The sequence below is a fragment of the Zeugodacus cucurbitae genome, chromosome 3 (assembly GCF_028554725.1).
Source record: "Zeugodacus cucurbitae isolate PBARC_wt_2022May chromosome 3, idZeuCucr1.2, whole genome shotgun sequence".
In the NCBI taxonomy this organism is placed as follows: Eukaryota; Metazoa; Arthropoda; class Insecta; order Diptera; family Tephritidae; genus Zeugodacus; species Zeugodacus cucurbitae.
Genome location: NC_071668.1, coordinates 837,424 through 855,480, shown reverse-complemented (window position 1 = coordinate 855,480; position 18,057 = coordinate 837,424). Strand labels below are relative to the sequence as shown.

General features: G+C 38.5%; 5 protein-coding genes across 17 annotated transcripts in view; 2 read left to right on the top strand and 3 right to left on the bottom strand.

Annotated features, from left to right (window-relative positions):
- Positions 1 to 3,805, bottom strand: part of LOC105209683 (protein split ends) — a 55,778-nt gene extending 51,973 nt beyond the window's left edge. For 6 of the 12 annotated variants that reach the window (XM_054227271.1, XM_054227264.1, XM_054227267.1 and 3 more), the window contains exons 1-2: positions 2,194 to 3,804; positions 1,437 to 1,637 (exon numbers count right to left, since the gene is read on the bottom strand). The gene's annotated coding sequence lies outside the window, so the exon portion shown is untranslated. Of the gene's footprint in view, positions 1 to 1,436; positions 1,638 to 2,193 lie in introns of all 12 variants that reach the window. The other 6 variants (XM_054227272.1, XM_054227275.1, XM_029038617.2 and 3 more) reach the window with 5 other exon arrangements.
- A 1,136-nt stretch (positions 3,806 to 4,941) lies between these two features.
- LOC105209682 (vesicle transport protein SFT2C) lies at positions 4,942 to 5,936 on the top strand. Its single transcript, XM_011180229.3, has 2 exons — positions 4,942 to 5,246; positions 5,311 to 5,936. Exons 1-2 carry the CDS (start codon positions 5,061 to 5,063, stop codon positions 5,737 to 5,739), a joined length of 615 nt encoding a protein of 204 aa, XP_011178531.1. The 5' UTR covers positions 4,942 to 5,060; the 3' UTR covers positions 5,740 to 5,936.
- On the bottom strand, positions 5,924 to 7,375 carry LOC105209681 (U5 small nuclear ribonucleoprotein 40 kDa protein). The gene is made up of 4 exons (XM_011180227.3): positions 7,161 to 7,375; positions 6,974 to 7,103; positions 6,286 to 6,914; positions 5,924 to 6,223 (listed from the first exon to the last, which is right to left on the bottom strand). The coding sequence occupies exons 1-4, from the start codon at positions 7,266 to 7,268 to the stop codon at positions 6,044 to 6,046; spliced, it is 1,047 nt and encodes a 348-aa protein (XP_011178529.1). The 5' UTR covers positions 7,269 to 7,375; the 3' UTR covers positions 5,924 to 6,043.
- Positions 6,813 to 8,965, top strand: LOC105209785 (ADP-ribosylation factor-like protein 16). 2 transcript variants are annotated; one of them, XM_029038624.2, is made up of 5 exons: positions 6,813 to 6,951; positions 7,635 to 7,804; positions 7,866 to 8,474; positions 8,534 to 8,661; positions 8,793 to 8,965. In XM_029038624.2, the coding sequence occupies exons 3-5, from the start codon at positions 8,084 to 8,086 to the stop codon at positions 8,892 to 8,894; spliced, it is 621 nt and encodes a 206-aa protein (XP_028894457.1). In that variant the 5' UTR covers positions 6,813 to 6,951; positions 7,635 to 7,804; positions 7,866 to 8,083; the 3' UTR covers positions 8,895 to 8,965. The 2 variants fall into 2 exon arrangements, with proteins under 2 accessions (XP_028894457.1, XP_054083251.1); XM_054227276.1 differs by having other exon boundaries at positions 7,635 to 8,474.
- On the bottom strand, positions 8,902 to 13,149 carry Ttc8_0 (tetratricopeptide repeat protein 8). The gene is made up of 7 exons (XM_011180226.3): positions 12,997 to 13,149; positions 12,673 to 12,879; positions 11,677 to 12,610; positions 10,365 to 10,567; positions 9,599 to 10,296; positions 9,372 to 9,546; positions 8,902 to 9,278 (listed from the first exon to the last, which is right to left on the bottom strand). The coding sequence occupies exons 3-7, from the start codon at positions 12,302 to 12,304 to the stop codon at positions 9,060 to 9,062; spliced, it is 1,923 nt and encodes a 640-aa protein (XP_011178528.2). The 5' UTR covers positions 12,305 to 12,610; positions 12,673 to 12,879; positions 12,997 to 13,149; the 3' UTR covers positions 8,902 to 9,059.
- Positions 13,150 to 18,057: the final 4,908 nt, after the last annotated feature.

The window sequence follows — 18,057 nt, the reverse complement described above, 5'->3', positions numbered from 1 at the left end:
TCTTCTAGCTGTGACGCGGAAAGTCACACAAACCAACACACCAATTAAAGCGGATATCCACACACATACACATTTTGAGTACATACAATAATTTTGTGTATGTGTGTGTCCGTTGGGCTTAAGCAAATGCGTTCTATTTGTTATTGCCTGTTCATAGCGATTAACTACCTATTGCGTTGTGGCTGCTGCTGCTGTTGCTGTTGCTTTGTGTCGTTCTCGCTGTAGCGACAAGCTCTCTTTCAGCGACGAAACATGGTCACAAACACACACACATACATACGCACACGACATAGAACGCATGCCATTTCAGTCGCACTTACAACCGTTGTATCAGTGCATCTCTCTCGATTTCGTGTAATAAGAAGCGAATGTGTGTCCGTGTGTGTATAGTTTGCAGAGCAAATAGCAGAGTTGGGGAACATCACCATGGTCGTGCACACCGCTACCATGCGGTATCCACTATAGTCAATAGATGTCTGTATTACAATCGTTGTGTACGTATGTACAAATACAAGAATGTCTGCGTGCGGGAGCTGCCAATATGAGTTACTTTTTTCATGGTTCTAGCGCTCCGACCTCAGATGACTGCTGCCCCCTGCCACTCATCTGGCTTTTTATTCTCCATTCTACTCTTCTACCTAAGTCTTAAAGCTAAATCTGGTGAAATTCTTCGGCTGTCCGCATTCAACTGCTGCCGCGGCAATTCTAAATGCATATGTACATAAGTAAATATTTATGTACATATATGCATCCATACATTTGATAATAGGAGTTTCATTATTTTTATTGGACGTTAGTTAACTTATTCATCTGAGCGCTTCGTCATTGTCTACACATACGAATATTCAACTAATATTTGGGATATCCTTAAAAACTATTTCCCTGAATCGTATTGGCAGAGCACTTTGATGAATTTTATTAGGGATCAACCCGAGTATAAATGGATGTACTTAGAAACCATTATATGTTTTCTATTTTTCCGCATTTTGAAAACCGGTTAAAATGGCGAAGACATCGGATACAATATTTTTTTAATAATAAATATCGTTTGATGCCTGCATTTTATAATTGTTCTTATTGATTTTTTCATATTTAGAAAATGTGCAGCAACTACAAATTTAAATATAAAACCTAGCCGAAAATATTATAATCATTTAATAACGCGCTCATAAAAAGCAATTGAAGGCGTAGTTATTAGAAAATTGTAGACTATGTCATCAGTGAAGAATGAAATTATAGTTTCCTTTTCACTGAAAAATTGCCAACATAATGTACTTAATTTTAAATCTAAACCTTTCTTCGAATTGCATATACTTCCATTGTTATAAATACTTATTTATAACCACTAAACGTTTCCAAATGTACTGGATTTGTTTCTCAATACTAATAGTAAATATCTTTATAAGTGTGTTTTCTCTTTTGATTTTGTTTCTTACCCGTTATTGAGTTAATTATGCTTTAAATTTGTTAGTTCTTCACAATTTTCCATTTGCACAACTTTTTTTCAACAATATAATCAACTTATAATCGCATTCCTTTAACTTTGATTTATATTTTCTTATAAATTGATTTTCTCCATTTTCTATTTATTTGTTTATTCAAAGGAGTGGTTGGGTGGATTTAAAAGTTTCCAAGTGCTGAAAATTGAAGAAAATATATAATTAATTAGTGAATACGAAAAACGGGATGAATTAATGTACATATGTATATATGTAGAATGATGAAATAATGAATTCTTTACTAAATCATTATACTTTTTCAAATGAAAATAAAAATAGTACGTATTATCATTGATTTTTCTGTAGAAATAAAAAATAATACTTAGTAATTGTTATAAAGGCGAAGTCCTATTATTCCATACAAACTTTTCAAAGCACAGCGTTTAATTTAAATCGACTTGGAACAAAACTACCAATCAACAATTAATTAAAATTCCTTTATGTAACTCAACTCGACAGTAGATTTTGTAGTTAATTCAATTAATAGTGAAATTAAGTGGCAGATGTTAGAGATAACATATAGAAAATTTTTGTAATAATAGTAAATGCGGAGTAATTGCAACCAAAAAGTATATGTAATGTATTTTAAAATATTTATATGTACATTTATATATTCAGTAAACATACATAGTAGATACATATGTAAGTATGTATATACGACAGTATGTATTTGTGAGTACTTTAAAACACTTACTGATTAAGTAGATTTTAGCATTCCACATGGACTGTTTCTGAAATATTATATATTTTTCGAAAAACCTCCAAGAATTTGTTGAACTGTGATTTTTTATGTTATGGTGATTTATACGTGAATCTGCTATTTATTGAAGTATGTTTGCATTAGCTTTATTTTTATATTGTTAATTTGTTGTACACAGTTGACCAGGACTATGAATTTATTATTTAATATTTTTTTTTATAATATTATTATATTTTCGTGTTTTATTTGTATTGCTTATGAACTTCTTATTTTTATTTTCATTTTCTTTTTCTTTCAAACAATTACTCTTTCTTCCATGTTATCACTGTATAAACGAAAAAATAAACATAATTTTATTAAATATTATTGACACTTCACACTTTTAAAGGGTAGATATGACTTAAACAAAATTAACTTTATTGCGAATTCCGTGTGATATATGTATGTATGTATGTTTGCCTTTGCTTAATTTTTGTTGAACTCATACATATGCACAAATATGCATTTTACTATGCATACACATATACATACAAAATATATATGTATATTTATTTTGAACGCATATAAGGCGACAATTTTGCTGCCATCTCGTTAACATTAGCATTCAATGCAGTGTGAGGAGACATTGGGGGCACATGCTATAGCGCAATAAAAATGGGCGAAATTTCGTAATTTCCTTTTGATATTTTCTATTTTTGTATATTTTTTCATTTAATTTAATGCATGTCGCGCTCAAAATAGCAGCGTTGTTGTTGCTATTTTTGCACACATTCACGTCTCTATTTTTTTGTTGCATTTATTTTATCATTGCACTTTCCAATGGTCAAGCATCGGGTCGATTCACAGCGCGTCTCACCCCACCGCGTCAACATCAGTACACGCCTCTGTCGCTATACCGCACTGCAATGCACCGACATTGCATTTTTCGAATGAACGAACGAACGGACGAGCGCACACACATACATACACCTATTGGGGTATTGCAACGAATTGCGCTTTGCCGCGTCGCGTCACGTCGCGCCGTACCATGCCGGGTCGCATACACCCTACATTCGCATACAACGACCGCCTTAATTTACCGTACGGTTTACACATTTCACCCGTCGCGCGGCCAGATACTATAGCACATTTTCATACTCAACTCAAACAGACACACACACACTCACAGACACAATTCACCTACACAGTTGTACACAAGACGGGGGGCGCGCGCGAATCAGCCGTACTTGTGAAAAATTCGTTCGGACTCGTTACGATTTAACTTGTATATACGAGTATGTACATACTCATATGCATATATTCTAGTGGTTTTATTTACCAAAAAATTTTATATTATTAATACTCGTACATTCAGTGAATGCTTGAACTTCCGTTTGCATTTTACTTTATTTCACCATTCACCTTTTTCTGCTTTACAATAACTTTTTTGCTCTTGTGTTTTTAATATCTTCCTTTTGCTGTTGTTGGCTGCTGCTTCTAAACGCTGCTGCTGTTGTTGCTGTACAAGTGTATACAACAATATCTACCGTATGGTTTCCAAGACGAAACGCGCGTAATGTTGTTTTGATGCAACCTCATCGCGATTTACTCAGTGACTGAGTTCAGCAATCGCTGGCCAACAGCGCCTGAGAGCGTATTTCGTTGCGCCAGATACTCTACAAACAGGGTGCGCAGCTACCGCGCCAACAGTACGCATCTCTTCGTTTTAACTGGCTGTAGCTCGCATCGTGAAATGTGGAATACAAAGCGATGTTTTCTTGTGAAAAGACATTCAGTACAATAGCTATGATCGTGAAATTGTACCTTTGCATAAAATATATAAACAAAACTATGAAGTTCTAATAATACTGTAAATTTAAGTAGATGAGAGTACATCACATGTATTGACTGTTGGGCGAATCGCACCCTGTCATATCGACCCAGCTGTATACGTGTAATCACAACGGCAGCGAGATGAAAGAGAATGCTACTAAATATTGCTATATTGCTCTCTCTGAATTATCTATTGAATGTATTCTCTGAGATACGTTAGTGGTGAATGAGAGCCGAAATATCTATGAGATATTTTGCCGCTTTTGATTTGTATACTTTACCGTCGACTACCTAAAGTTACTAACTTCACGAATATGCTTCATCAGTTGTTCGGTATAGCGCACTTCTACTATTTTACTTAAAATCATCTGTTACTAATTTTTTTTTTTATAATATATATTTTGTTTACAGTGGTGAATATATGCTGAGAGTCGCATAATGCAACAATTTTGAGAGCTGAGCGGTTTGTTTCTCGCCTTCATTAATGCACTCTTCGCACGGAATCCACTTTCCAACTGCATAAGGATGATGGAGAAATTTAAAAATTATTCAATCTAACTTGTTCTTATTTATTCTTATTTATGCGCTATGCTACAATAATAACAACTGAAGTTGTCCAAAAATAGATTTATTTCTAATCGAAAATATTTATATGAAGTACATACTAGCATTTCATTGAAATTCTAGCAAAATAAACATCTTTACCCAATATGTGCACATACAATATATAAACAATATAATGATGAATCAATAACATAATGTATTTTCTACATTTGATGAAGAAATACTTTGGTAATTGATTCCGCAAAACTCTCACAAACTTTTTATCAAAAATATAAACAAATTGATATCCGACTTTTACCATAAAATTCGCTCAGTGTATATACTCTTTAAGCATATCGTTAACTCTGTGACAGAAATCAAGGTATCACTCTGTACTATTGTTTAATGATTCGTCAACTATCTAAGTTATTTCATTCGTGTGAAAATAGAAAATAAACAAATTCGTGGCACATCTTATCTGTGTCCAACTTTTCACATATCCAACCATGGCAAGCTTGAAACAGGATTTGGATGAATATTTACTACTTCAAAGCGACCAAAAAAAGAACTTCAGTGCCAAAATTCCACAAATCAAAGTGCCAGATTTGGGAAAATTGTTTACACGCTCTGAGCCTACGGAGCCCAGCAATAGTTGGTTGCAAGACACGCAAGACAGTTGTTGTCCTAAATTGGTAAAAACATTCTATTTCAATTACTCTATATTTGATGATTGACGAATTTCTCTTTTTATTATAGTCACGGTTGCAGCGCATTGTTGGGTTTGTTGCTTGCTTAGGTCTAGGTGCTCTTTGCTTTAGCATCTCCATTTTTTACATACCAATGTTAATATTGAAAGCCCGCAAGTTTGCTCTACTTTATTCTTTGGGCAGCATGTTTTTCATACTTGGGTTTTGCTTTTTGTCCGGCTTTGGTGCCTTCCTCAAGACTGCGTTTTCAAAGCCACGTATGTTGGTGTCCGGCACATATACCAGCTCATTGATAGCGACACTTTACTGCGCTCTGTTAGTACATAGCACAGCGTTAACCGTTCTCTTTGCCGTGGCGCAAATAATCGCCCTTCTATTCATGATAGTCGGTACGGTTCCCGGTGGAGCTTCCGGAATCAAGTTCTTCGGAAAAATGTTCAAAAGTACTGTATCCTCAACAAGTACACTGCCCGTTTAGTATAATTAAAATTATATAAATCGTTGGCTTTCTGTTTATTAACTTTGAAGATATTTCTAACGCGCTTTTACGTTGAATCGGCTGAGTTTTGTACACATATCCAATATTTATTCATCAGGCACTTCAATATTTAACACTCAATTTATAACTGAAAGTGACATGTGTGATACCATTAAAAGAAGCGTTTATACATTTTAGCATAGTTGATATTATTACAATCACAAATCCTCTTTGTTTTATTTTATATTATGTGAAGACATCGTGTGTGAAATGACAAGCTTATCTTCAGGAAAATAGTGAAAATCTAATCTTCGATTTCACCAAGATACAGGGTTTTATCACTTGACGCAGATAATATCAGTGGTTCCTTTGTGTGGAAATCGACATCATTAACGCTGCCATTGTGACCAGGAAGTTTGTAAATTATGCGCCGACTTGTAGTGTCCCAGATATACACGTATCGATCAGCAGAACCAGCAGATATCTAATAATAATTAAAAAATTAATTTGGATATAATTGAAAACATAACATAAATGAATTCCTACCTTGCTGCCATCAGGGGACCATGAGCAACGTAATAGATTCTTTTCAAAGTTGTGTTGATGTCCTTGAAAAATTTTAACACACCTCTCGGCCGGAGCATAGGGGCGCACATCCCAAATTCGCAGCGTATTATCCATCGAATTGGATAGTAAATATGAGCCATCTGGTGACAACGATATTCCTGTTATTGTGTCAGTATGGCCTCGTAGCCGATGTAACACCTGTTGTTGTTTGCGTATATCCCAAATTTTTATCTCATTATCAATACCACCCGAAATGACTTGGTCGCCAATATCATTAAAACATGCCGCCGTTACTTGAAACGGCGATTCCAATGTGTGTACCGCATTCTTTTTTCGTGCATCCCAAATTCTTATAGTTCGGTCGTCAGAACCGGAACAGAGCATTTGAAGGCCTCGACGTGTACGATGTACAGTATTTACAAAATTTGTATGTCCCTTAAGTTTACGTACTCGCTGCCCCGTAACAATGTCCCAAATGGCAACAGTTTTATCAGTAGCACAGGTATAAATATTTGACCCATCCGTCGAAAAATGTGCTTCTAAGACTGCACCACTGTGACCGGACATTACCATTACATTTTCACATTCGCCATATACATTCCAAATATCTGCAATGCAAAGAGGACACAATTGGTTATTTATTTGGTAAGTTTTTATTTACACTCACATATTTGTCTATCGAAGCCAGACGAAAGCAGTAAATCTCCATCCGGATGAAATTCAGTTGTGAAAATCTCTCCCTCATGACCTTCTAAAAGCATTATTGGTGCCATTAAATTAGATGTACGTCGAACTCCCTAAAAATTGAGTTATTAGGGATAATTATTGAGATATAAGTACACAAATATGCAAACCGATTCCATCAACGCCTTATCACGATTGGTGTAGGCAATTAGATCATTTTTGGTGCGTTTGTTTTCATGCGCCAGTACTAAACTTGTGCCCGGTCTTTTCGTACCCATATTTTCGTATTTAATTCTTAAAAGCGCTAAACTTTTACACACACTTTAATATAAAAAAGTACAACAATACACACGTTGCTACTGAGCGACTTTTTTGGTACACAATCACAGAGTGTACTTATATAACAGGATGCACAAAATTATTAAAAATATAGCAGAAAAGAGTTGCCAGTAGTAAACACAAATTCCTTTAATGTGCAAGTCTTTATATTTTTTTTAATAAAATAAATTGTTATCTAATGTTTTATAAAAATATACATTTATATATGTTGCAGCATAATTTATTTTGCAAATTTATTTCCCAAGCTGATTATTTATTTTTCTTCTTCTTCTATTTTCTTCTTTTCGTGCTGCCAATGTACGTAGAAATTATCATCAACAAACACCCTACACTACGATCGATATATCGGCAGTGAATTACCAAAGAGAGTTACCAGACTGTTCAGTTAAAGTTCCTATGAATGAAAGGACGCATAAACAAATCTGTTCGGAACTCTTGTCTAAGTGTCATCGCTCATCTTTTTCTTATACAAAAGGTTAAAGAGTTGAAAAGTTTATATGTGTGAGTTTCCATGCTAATTCTTTCCATTTTAGTAGTTGTGACCATCTAGGCCACAAACCTTCGATGCCCTCCCATTAAGCAAGTTCGAAATCTGCACAGATATCATAATAATTCTAAAGGGCGTCATAGCAACCGTTATTTGGCCTTAATTTATTTACCGTTAGTTAATAAAAGAACATTAATTGCAAAGTGCTGTTAGGAAAAGAGATAGGAAAGATTATAAACAAAAGCTAAGGTTAATCGAGAGAGCATAATGGATTCGAGCTTTGTTAGTCAAATGTCCTGCATCTGTGTTGGACCGAAGCGTGCTGGTAAAACACACCTATTAAAGGCTCTAGAGAATCCGGACTCTATTGATGAGACGACTTATTCAATGCCAACAAATGGCACAAATATTTTCACAATCAATCTTTCAACAAAACTTTTGAATTCTTCAAACCCAAATGAGAAAAAGCAAAATAATGGCAAGGATGACCCCGGCGCAACGGAGGTGAAACGTAAAAAACCGAAGGCACCATTGAAATGTATACGCGTTTTGGAAATTGGTGGTGCAATGGCACCGCTCTGGCGACAATACTACGAAAAAGTATCGAAAATAATTTACGTCGTCGACACTTCAAATCTTTGTCAAATCTCTGCAGCAGGTTGGTCAATTGGCATTTGTTCTAAATTAATCTCCATTTTCGCTTTTGTGTATTTGAAGGGGTTCTACTATATTCCATATTGGCCGAGCCTCGATTGCAGCGCTGTCGTATTTTGCTGGTGTTGGCTAAGATGGATTATGCCTACCGTCAGATGCGCAACGAAGCTTTACTTATGCTACAAATATCTGTAAGAAACATTTCGTTTTGTCCCCGACTAGTGTATAAGTTCATACAATTTACGCTACTCTACTTGCTCTAACGCCAAACTCTTCTTAAACCATTAATTTTCATATTTTCCTGTCTTTCTTTATTTTTTAGAAGCTCCAAAAGGAAATTAGACAGGAGTTAACTATTGTGGAAGCCAGCGCAGTTAGCCAAGTGGGCTTGGAAGCCATACATGCCTGGCTGCAGATCCCTTAGACATTTCGAAAGGAATTTCGATACTCCATAATTATTTTATTTATTTCAATAAATATTATTTACATCACATACATCGAATTCGTTTCTCTAATCATCTTCGTTTCTTGCTAGACTCGATTTCGAGGAACCCATTGGAACTTTTGTGATTTTAACTGTGCCAATAGTTTAGAGTTTGTAGTGGGCTTGCATATATTCTAAATTGCTGTTTACTTCCGGACTGTTACTGAACACTTCCTTCGCGGCGTGGAGATAAGATTTGGCGCGCATAAGATCGCCAGAGTGCGCCGCCAGTACGGCCAAGTTATTTAGAGCGGCGCCGTTGCACGCGTCCGCGGTTAAACAGAGTTGAAGGCATCGACGAGCCAAATGAAAATCGCCAGTCGACTTGGAAGTGGATAACGAATATATTAAATACTTAAAATATATATTTGGATACTCTTATGTGAGTGTTTGGATGTGTGTTTAAAGAGTACCTACCAATGCCACAAAACTCAGGTTGTACCATATGTCCGCTCTTTGATCAGCTGTCTTGGACAGTAGCAGAGCCCGTTGGAAACAAGGTAGTACCAGGTCGATTTGCCCGCCGTACAAACAACACAATGCAATATTACAATAGAGTTCGGCCGAGTGAATTCCCAAAGCGAGAATTCGCCTAAATTAAAGTCATCATTAAGAGCCATTTGCCGGTATAGAATTTGCCTCACCTGTAGTACATAAGTGCCATCTCAGGATTTCCATCGTAAAAATGATTCAATGCTATTGCTGCAAGCGCTTCGACATTTATGGGATTGAGCTTAGTAATGAGACGATAAATTGGCATTGCGCTATCGGATTGGGACAGAGCATCGAAGATACGACCTTGTTCGATGCGAAAAGTGACATTGAAAGGATGTCGATCCACAGCCATACCGATGAGGTCGAGCGCACGTTCGGGTTCACCCAGACGCTGATATAAACGCGATAACAGTAAAAACGTATCGGGATGCGGAAATACCGCCAACGATTGCACAAGAAATGTCTCCGCTTTCCTTGGAGAGCGCAGGACGAGCAGACACCGGCCTATTTGCTGATCCCACCACCAGTCAACCGGTGCGCCCGAACGTGTAGAACCAGAAGTTCGCTTTTGTTTGTGCACCTCCATGACTGCTTCGCATAGTGAATATGCCTTTTGTACATCCGATTCGTGATAGTAGAGGAATTGAAAGAGTGCTTTAATAAGTGCTTCTCGTTCGGCGTATATCGTGGGATTGAGTCGCGAAGCCTGATAAAGCTTTGCGGTAACATCGCCGACCGTATAGGCGGCGGCAGATGAGGCGCGAATGCGTGAAGCCGTACCACAACGTGATGCTGTACGGTTCCCGACTGAAGAACCTGGTCGAGAATTAGCTGTACCAGGCCGTACCTGTCGTATGTAGAAGTACATGCCTTGATTGTTTAAAAATGAAATTTCGAGAAAATCCTTATACTTACCATACCCGATTTAGGCCGCATGCTCATTTTGCTTTGCGCGTTCGCAGTGCGGCTGCCTTCGCTCAAAGGTAGCCCATTTCTTATTGCAGCCGTGGTGTGCGCATGCAGCGTGCTTGTGGTTGGTCGTGGTATGAATGCTGTTTTAATTGAGGTACCAGGTCGGGCGGCTGTGGCAATGCGCTCCAACTCCACTTCCTCATTCTCTGTGTTCGTACGACCCCAGCACAGAGGCAGCATTAAGAATAGAGAATAAAGAAGATATGAACATATTTTAATAAAAAAAGAAAATTCGTAAGATCAAAAAGTACTCGAACCCGCATTTAAGCAAATGTAATATAATACGAATACAAGTGCACCGTAGCCGGTAAGTATGTGCATCGTACAAGCTAGGGGCGGTATCAGGCCATGCAACATGCAATAACCAAAATGTAGCACCACAGCATTATCATCGAATACGAGCGTATGTGTGTTCATATGTGTGCCTGTTTGTCTGTCCGTACATACATTGGTATTTGTGTATGAAAAAAGTAATAAGTAACGAGATGAAAATAAAAATTCAGGGTGATTGAACACCATGGAATGCAAGAAGCGTGGCATGGGTATTCGGGCATTGAGATGTGTGCGGCTGCGCAACTGCCACGGCATACCATGCCATGCCAAGCCAATGGAATGCAGCTGAAATATTACAATGCAATCGTAATCCGTTAAGCCACTCAAGCTCGGAATTTTCAACATTAACGTGCGACTCTCCACATATATAATACAAACATACGCGCACATAAGAGCACACATTTATAGGACTGGCCAAAATGTAGCTCTTCTGAAAATGCATCGGTCGAAAAGTCGGTATCTATCACAATCTATTGGCGAGTATCTCTTCGAAAATAATCGCAAGATTTGAAATTTTATACTCCGTTTGAGTGTGCAGACCTGATTCCTGGCGGACTCGTTCGGGGACGCTCTTGTGTTCTCAACATACTTGGTTCCAGTTGTGTGTGCCTTCAGTGAGAAAATCGAAAACAATTGTGATTCACTTTTCCTTGACGAGTTTCTTTCAAATACTCTATCGGTTTTAACCGTTCACTTGTTTAAGGAGTGAGGAATGCTTGAAAACCAACCTCATTCGATTTGGAGCGGATATTAAAGGGTTAAGGCATCAGCCATCTTCTGGCTACAGGCAACTGGCGATTCAGTAAACGATCCACTGCGCTGCATTTTTGCAAACAACTTGGTAACAGTGTTGATTATATGTATAGTTTGGCTACTGTGCAATTCCTTTCGGCGGCAATCAGATGCGCACATGAATACTTACCCCCCTCGAAGGCATCGTCCGTCTCCAGATCGTCGATGTAGACGCGCTGGGTAAGCGCGCGCATTTTTAATTGCCAAACGCCCTCCATCATCCACGTGGGCATGCTCACTTTATTGTTATTACCATTGGCACTGCCATATTTTGAGTTGTTGTTCTTTAAGTTATGGTTGTGGCTGCGCCCCTGCCTTGAGCCGCTTGTACTGTTCAAGTTGTTGCTGACTAGGCTGCCACTGCCGCCAACTCCCCGACCGAACTGTGCATCGGCCTCGTGGCTCTCCGACGATGAGTTGAACATTTGCACATTCGTTTCATGGCCAGTGCGCAACATGCCAGTGCACACCTCAACGCATTTTTCATATTTTCGCCGCCGAAATAGCGAAACCGCTTGAAAATACTGCCACTCGAGTGCGGCTATTGTTATGCTCGTCGTCGTTGGCATTTGCAGCTGCGGCAACTGCTCCAACTCCGGCTGGGACGGGGAATGTGTCTGCTGCATTGAAAGTGACGCCATGGCTGTCGCGGCATTCGCAGAAGCCGAACTCATGCTGTTGGCTGTGCCCATCATCATGCGCGTTGCGGGGAGCGACGCCAGCGGAGCCAACGGAGCCAAAGGAACTGCTGTCGTCATCTTGCCGTCCGTGTACGCTTTCTTTGATTTCGATTCCCTTTTCGCTCAGACCGTTGCCTGCTCTTTGCTCACTCTTGCACGAGTCTTGTTTTTGCGCTGCTTCAATCTTATTGCCTGGACTGAATGTCCAGTACGAGTATGCTGCTCAAAGGCAATTGGCTTCACTGACTTCGGGCTTTATTGATTTAACCTGTTGGAATTTTAAACACCGGATATGAGCTAATTTCTACAATTTCGAAGGTTACACAATTTGATTGGAATTCCTAAGGAGCCGTCATCATTGATTGCGATACTTGTACATATGTACTGCAAATAAATACAGAATTCTAAGAGGAAAACTTATATTTTGGCGCACTATTTATACTCACATTTACTAAATAGTTGTATAGTTTGCTTCTAAATTTCGGAAACGCCAGTAAATGAAAACTCTTGTTTGGCATTTTTGCTTTTTTGGTTGCCATGGCGCTGCGCCAGTTCAAGGTTGCGGCTACAGGGTGCCTATATGTAATATTAGCAGTCTTTAATGCGCCACTTCTCTGCTCGTGCTTTGCTTGTGTTTAACTCGACTTCTTTGCCTAAACAGTTTAGAAGCAATAATATAGATGGAATCCACACAATGAAGTATTTGGATAGTCCACTGAAATTGTATAACTGCTCACAATATTTAATTAAGCTAGTCTGTGTCTTTATACCATGCTTTGAACCAGTTGTTTCTTGGATTTGGTACTCTCCACGGCTTGATGAATCAGTGATTGTTGTTTTGCCATTAGGTTTTTACGATGTATTAATCAGGATGCATTCTGTGGTCCACCATGGTCGGATAGATACTGATCACCTACACCGAGAATTGAAACATAGTTCCATGTAATATTAGATTATATTTTGAGAATTTAAGAATATTTAAATTGAAGTTTTCTACATCAACCCAATGGCACTACAATCTTAGTCATCATATTAATATTCACGGTCAAAACTTTGAAATGGCTGTAGATAATCTCATCTATCTTGAAACCTCCAGCTCTACAAGGGACTCACTGATCTAATGTTATACTGAAATTTCGTACAAATAGTGTCTACACTTCTTGGCGGTAGATATCACCACATATTAAGAAGTGAAATCATATTTTCTGGGTTACTGACGACAAATTACCATCGAAACTTTTTTCTAATAGATCTGTAATTGTCTGAGACTGTTCATTTATTATACTCTCGCAACAAATGTTGCTAAAGAGAGTATTATAGTTTTGTTCACATAACGGTTGTTTGTAACACCCAAAACTAAACGAGTTAGATATAGGGTTATATATACCAAAGTGATCAGGGTGAAGAGTGGAGTTCAAATCCGAATGTCTGTCTGTCCGTCCGTCCGTCTGTGCAAGCTGTAACTTGGGAAAAAATTAAGATATCTTAATGAAACTTGGCACACTTATTTCTTGGCACCATAGGAAGGTTGATTTCGAAAATGAGCAAAATCGGACCACTGCCACGCCCACAAAATGGTGAAAACCGAAAACACATAAAGTGCCATAACTAAGCCATAAATAAAGCTATGGAAATAAAATTTGGTATGAAGGATCGCACTATGAAGGAGCATATTTGGATATAATTTTTTTGGGGAAGTGGGCGTGGCCCCGCCTCCTACCAAGATTTTTGTACATATTCCGCAAACCAATAGAGCTATATAAACCAAACTTTCTGCAGTAGTTTTTTTTAGCCACTTCCTAATACAGTCCAAAAATGAAAGAAATCGGATAATAACCACGCCCACCTCCCATACAAAAGTTAGGTTGAAAATTACTAAAAGTGGGTTAACTCACTAACGAAAAACGTCAGAAACACTAAATTTCACATAAGAAATGGCAGATGGAAGCTGCACTCAGATTTTTTTACAATATGGAAAATGGGCGTGGCGTCGCCCACTTATGGGTCAAAAACCATACCTCAGGAACTACTCGACCGATTTCAATGAAACTTGGTTTGTAATAGTTTCCTTACAATCCCAATGATATGTTGTGAAATTAGGCCAAATCGCTTCACAACCACGCCTACTTCCTATATACCAGGACTTTGAAGACAATCTGAATCGTTTACTTTACAATATATAAAGTAAGTACTAGTGAAGATATCGGTGCAAAACTTTGCACAAATACTATGTTAATAGTGTGGCAGCCCCATTCTAAAAATCGCCGAAATCGGACCATAGGTTTTTAAGGCCCCATATATCGAACACGAGGACCTCGGTGCTTCTAACCTAATATTATGGTTTCAAACTTTCAATAGACTCTATAAAATATATATGACGAATATGTGGGTCAAATTCTGTATTATATAATATAAATAAAGTTAAATATATAAATTGCGAGAGTATAAAATGTTCGGTTGCACCCGAACTTAGACCTTCCTTACTTGTTTTTTTTTTTCATTTTTGCAAAATGCCGATTATTGTGCACATCGGCTTGTCCCAATTGGGAGACGCTGTATAAGCTGAATACGAATTGAAATGCTCACCCTGATGTTCGGATGTTTTGTTGTAAGCATTTCGCTGCAACATCGGAGGCATTAACATGAAACAGCTACTGTGCAAGAGTTGGTGTTTTTCTTTGATTTTTCAGACCAGAGACGACTGCCAAAGGGCGAAGCGAACAAGGCAGAAAGTAGCTGAAGAAATGACAAAACAAAACAAAAAAGCTGGGGGACTAAGGCCACACTGTTTCCTTGACGTTTGTCCTCATGAGTTGCGTATGCGCAGTTTAGCGGCAAAAGCGTGATGCAGTAGCAGCTATAATAAGCACACGCACATAAATACCTGTAAATATGTGCAGATGTATGTATGGGCTTGATATATGGCTGTATGTATGTAACACATATAATTATATTTACACCGCCCACTTGTCATAAGTATACCAAGAGAGTACACTACTGCTTTTAAATATGCTATGCCTCCCCTTCGTAGGGTCCAAGCGTTTGTCTCGATGCCGTTGAGACGAGACGAGAGTGATTCTGAATAGTACGCTGTAGGTTGACAAAAGTTATCGACTGCAGTTACAGACATCCATCATCCATCCAGCTTACCAATACGTGTAGTACAACAAAACCAAATTTCAATACAAAGCGTTTATTTTCAGAATTAATAGGACAATACACCTGCCTACCCTTACTTAGGGCTAATTTCAACAATTTGCAGACCAACCACTGCAAATCTGGCGCAAGACTCGTGTCTGCAGATTCGCGCTTGCGAGTTCGGTTGAGTTCGGTTTCGTTTCGATTTGGTATGTTGCGCCGCATACTTTGGCATTGCATTGCATCGCGAATTCGCATTCAGCGGTATTTGGTATTTGGTGCATCGTGAATTTCACTTTATTTCAGTCAGTCATTCCCAGCCAGTATGGGCAGCGTAAAATTCAGCAAATCGACGATCGACCGATCGAACGATTGAACGATCCAGTGTTCCAGCGCTCCTTTGCCGTTGGTATGGTATTGTGGTGCTTTGGCTATGGCTCTACTCCCTCCACCGATGGCTCAACTCACGCGGCTTATACGCGTTTTGTAGCCAAAACAAGTTTCGGTATTTATGCTGTTTACCTTATTTTATAAAACGTACGTTTGTTTTTCAGCATATGGACACACTCGTACTGCTTACATACACACATGCAGAGACATACATACAGGCGAGTATATGCATAGATATGTATGTATGTATGTATGTTTATAAGCGAAATGTGGAGATATGTTTTAATTTGAATTCGTTTTACTTTGTTCGCATTTTGCCATATTATTGAACGTTGTAAATATGTACATACATATATATGTATATATGGGTATATATGCATTTGACAATGTGTAGACGCATACAGCATTATAGAAAATTCTTCGCGAATTGTTGGAATTTGCGGCGTTCATCGGTAATTCCCAAAGTGATTTGGGGCAAAATAAAAATTCCAATCATTTCATGCATTACCGAAAGCACCGCTCTTCCCCACTAAGAGGAGTATAAAGATTTGTATGTAAGTACTTGAGAATGAAAAATATATTCGATTTTTGTCCAAATTCACAAATTCGGCGCTCCAACTCCATCCGAACTAAAATTTGATTTGGAATACGTAACGTCATTACTCACAGCAGTAAGATGGACCGTTATTCATGGTAAAGTCACTTTTGTCCGATAAAAACTTATCCAATTTGAATGTCGTAACGATCACATTATCTAAGTGATCGTTATATACACACATATATCGGTACTGAATATACCGCCCTAAACGACTTAAACTCATATGTATCCAGAATCTTGCCGGTCTAGGTCTACAACTAGCAGAGTCTTCTTGTTGATCGTGCAACCGAAAAGTGTGCAAAAAAATTCTCGCATTCTTGTCATTCGCGCACTCTTCGGAGGAGTTTTGCTTGTGTAGCGGCCATGCCAATCAGTATGTGTGCGAGTATGTGTACATCGCCAGCATGAGGCGGGAGGAACGCGCGTTTATAAAATGTACTGAAAAAAATAAGAAAGGCGAAATCAAAATAAGAACACGAAATTTGCTAGCCTTCTGCAGCAAACAGCAACAACAACTACACGCTGTCCTAGCGTGGCGACGGAACCAGTTCGCGAGAACACTGTAAGCTGGATATGCAGCCATTACTTGAATGGGCTGAGCTGTGCCGAACCGATGTAAGGAATGATATGTACGTAGCTATGGAGCTATGGAGGTATGGAGGTATGCAATACGAAAGCATTTCGAGCTCGTGCGGCAATTTGTGTGCGCAGCCTCAACTTGGTCTTGGTCGATGAAGTCTAGCCTGGCTTGGGTTGGCTTGGCCTGTTTATCTTGACTGTTCGTCAGTTGGTTCCGTGCAACGATCGACCTGATCGTTTGTGTTTATTATTAGGTACTTGAAACATCCACACATACATATCTACTAAGATATGAAAATGTATGATTGTATGGTCGGTATATCTGGTTGAAAGGTATGCACGTCTATCTTATAAACTTCAAAGTTAGGGTTGTGTCTACACTTACGAGAATATATTATTTTCTCGCTGAACAACCTTTTAATTCTGACATTTTGGAGCCAAAATGTTGCCAGTACTAGAGTTTCCTGACCTCTGATCACATAAATTCTACAATAAGGGTTTCTGTCTTCTTCTTTTCCATAGCTTTTTAAACTCCATTTAAATAGTGTAGAGCGTCGACCTTTAACTACCAAGTTCACTGATGCGAAGGCACGCTCTTAATGTAGACGAATATATTGATTTCTGTGGAAAAATTTGGAAATGGGGAATACTTTTGCTTGCGAACAGACGTTTTATTGTACTTTGTAACACCTCAGCCACAAACATTTTGAAGTTTATTCATGTTAATGGTTGCCGGCGTTCAATCGGTCTTCCAAGAACTCGATTTTAACTCGGGGTTTCTTAGTTTGAGTCCCCAATTTTAAAAGTTCTTAAGGATTTATTTTATTGGATTTCGTGCTTGCACTCGCCTTCGTCGTAATCTCTGCCCTTTGCAGTCCGTCCATCCAAGTTATTTATTGCTGTTGTCATTGCCGCCGCTGTTGCGCCGCTGCGGCAGACCAATGGAATTTCACTTACACATCCAGTGCAAACGCGCCGTTTCTTACAAATACAAATACATGCACAATCAAAATTCCTCTGACGTACAAGCAGTCACACGTACATATACGAATGCTTTGTTATTTTAGCCCTCTTCAAACCCCTAAGCCCAATAAGGTACAAATCCTTTATCATTATTATTTCTCTG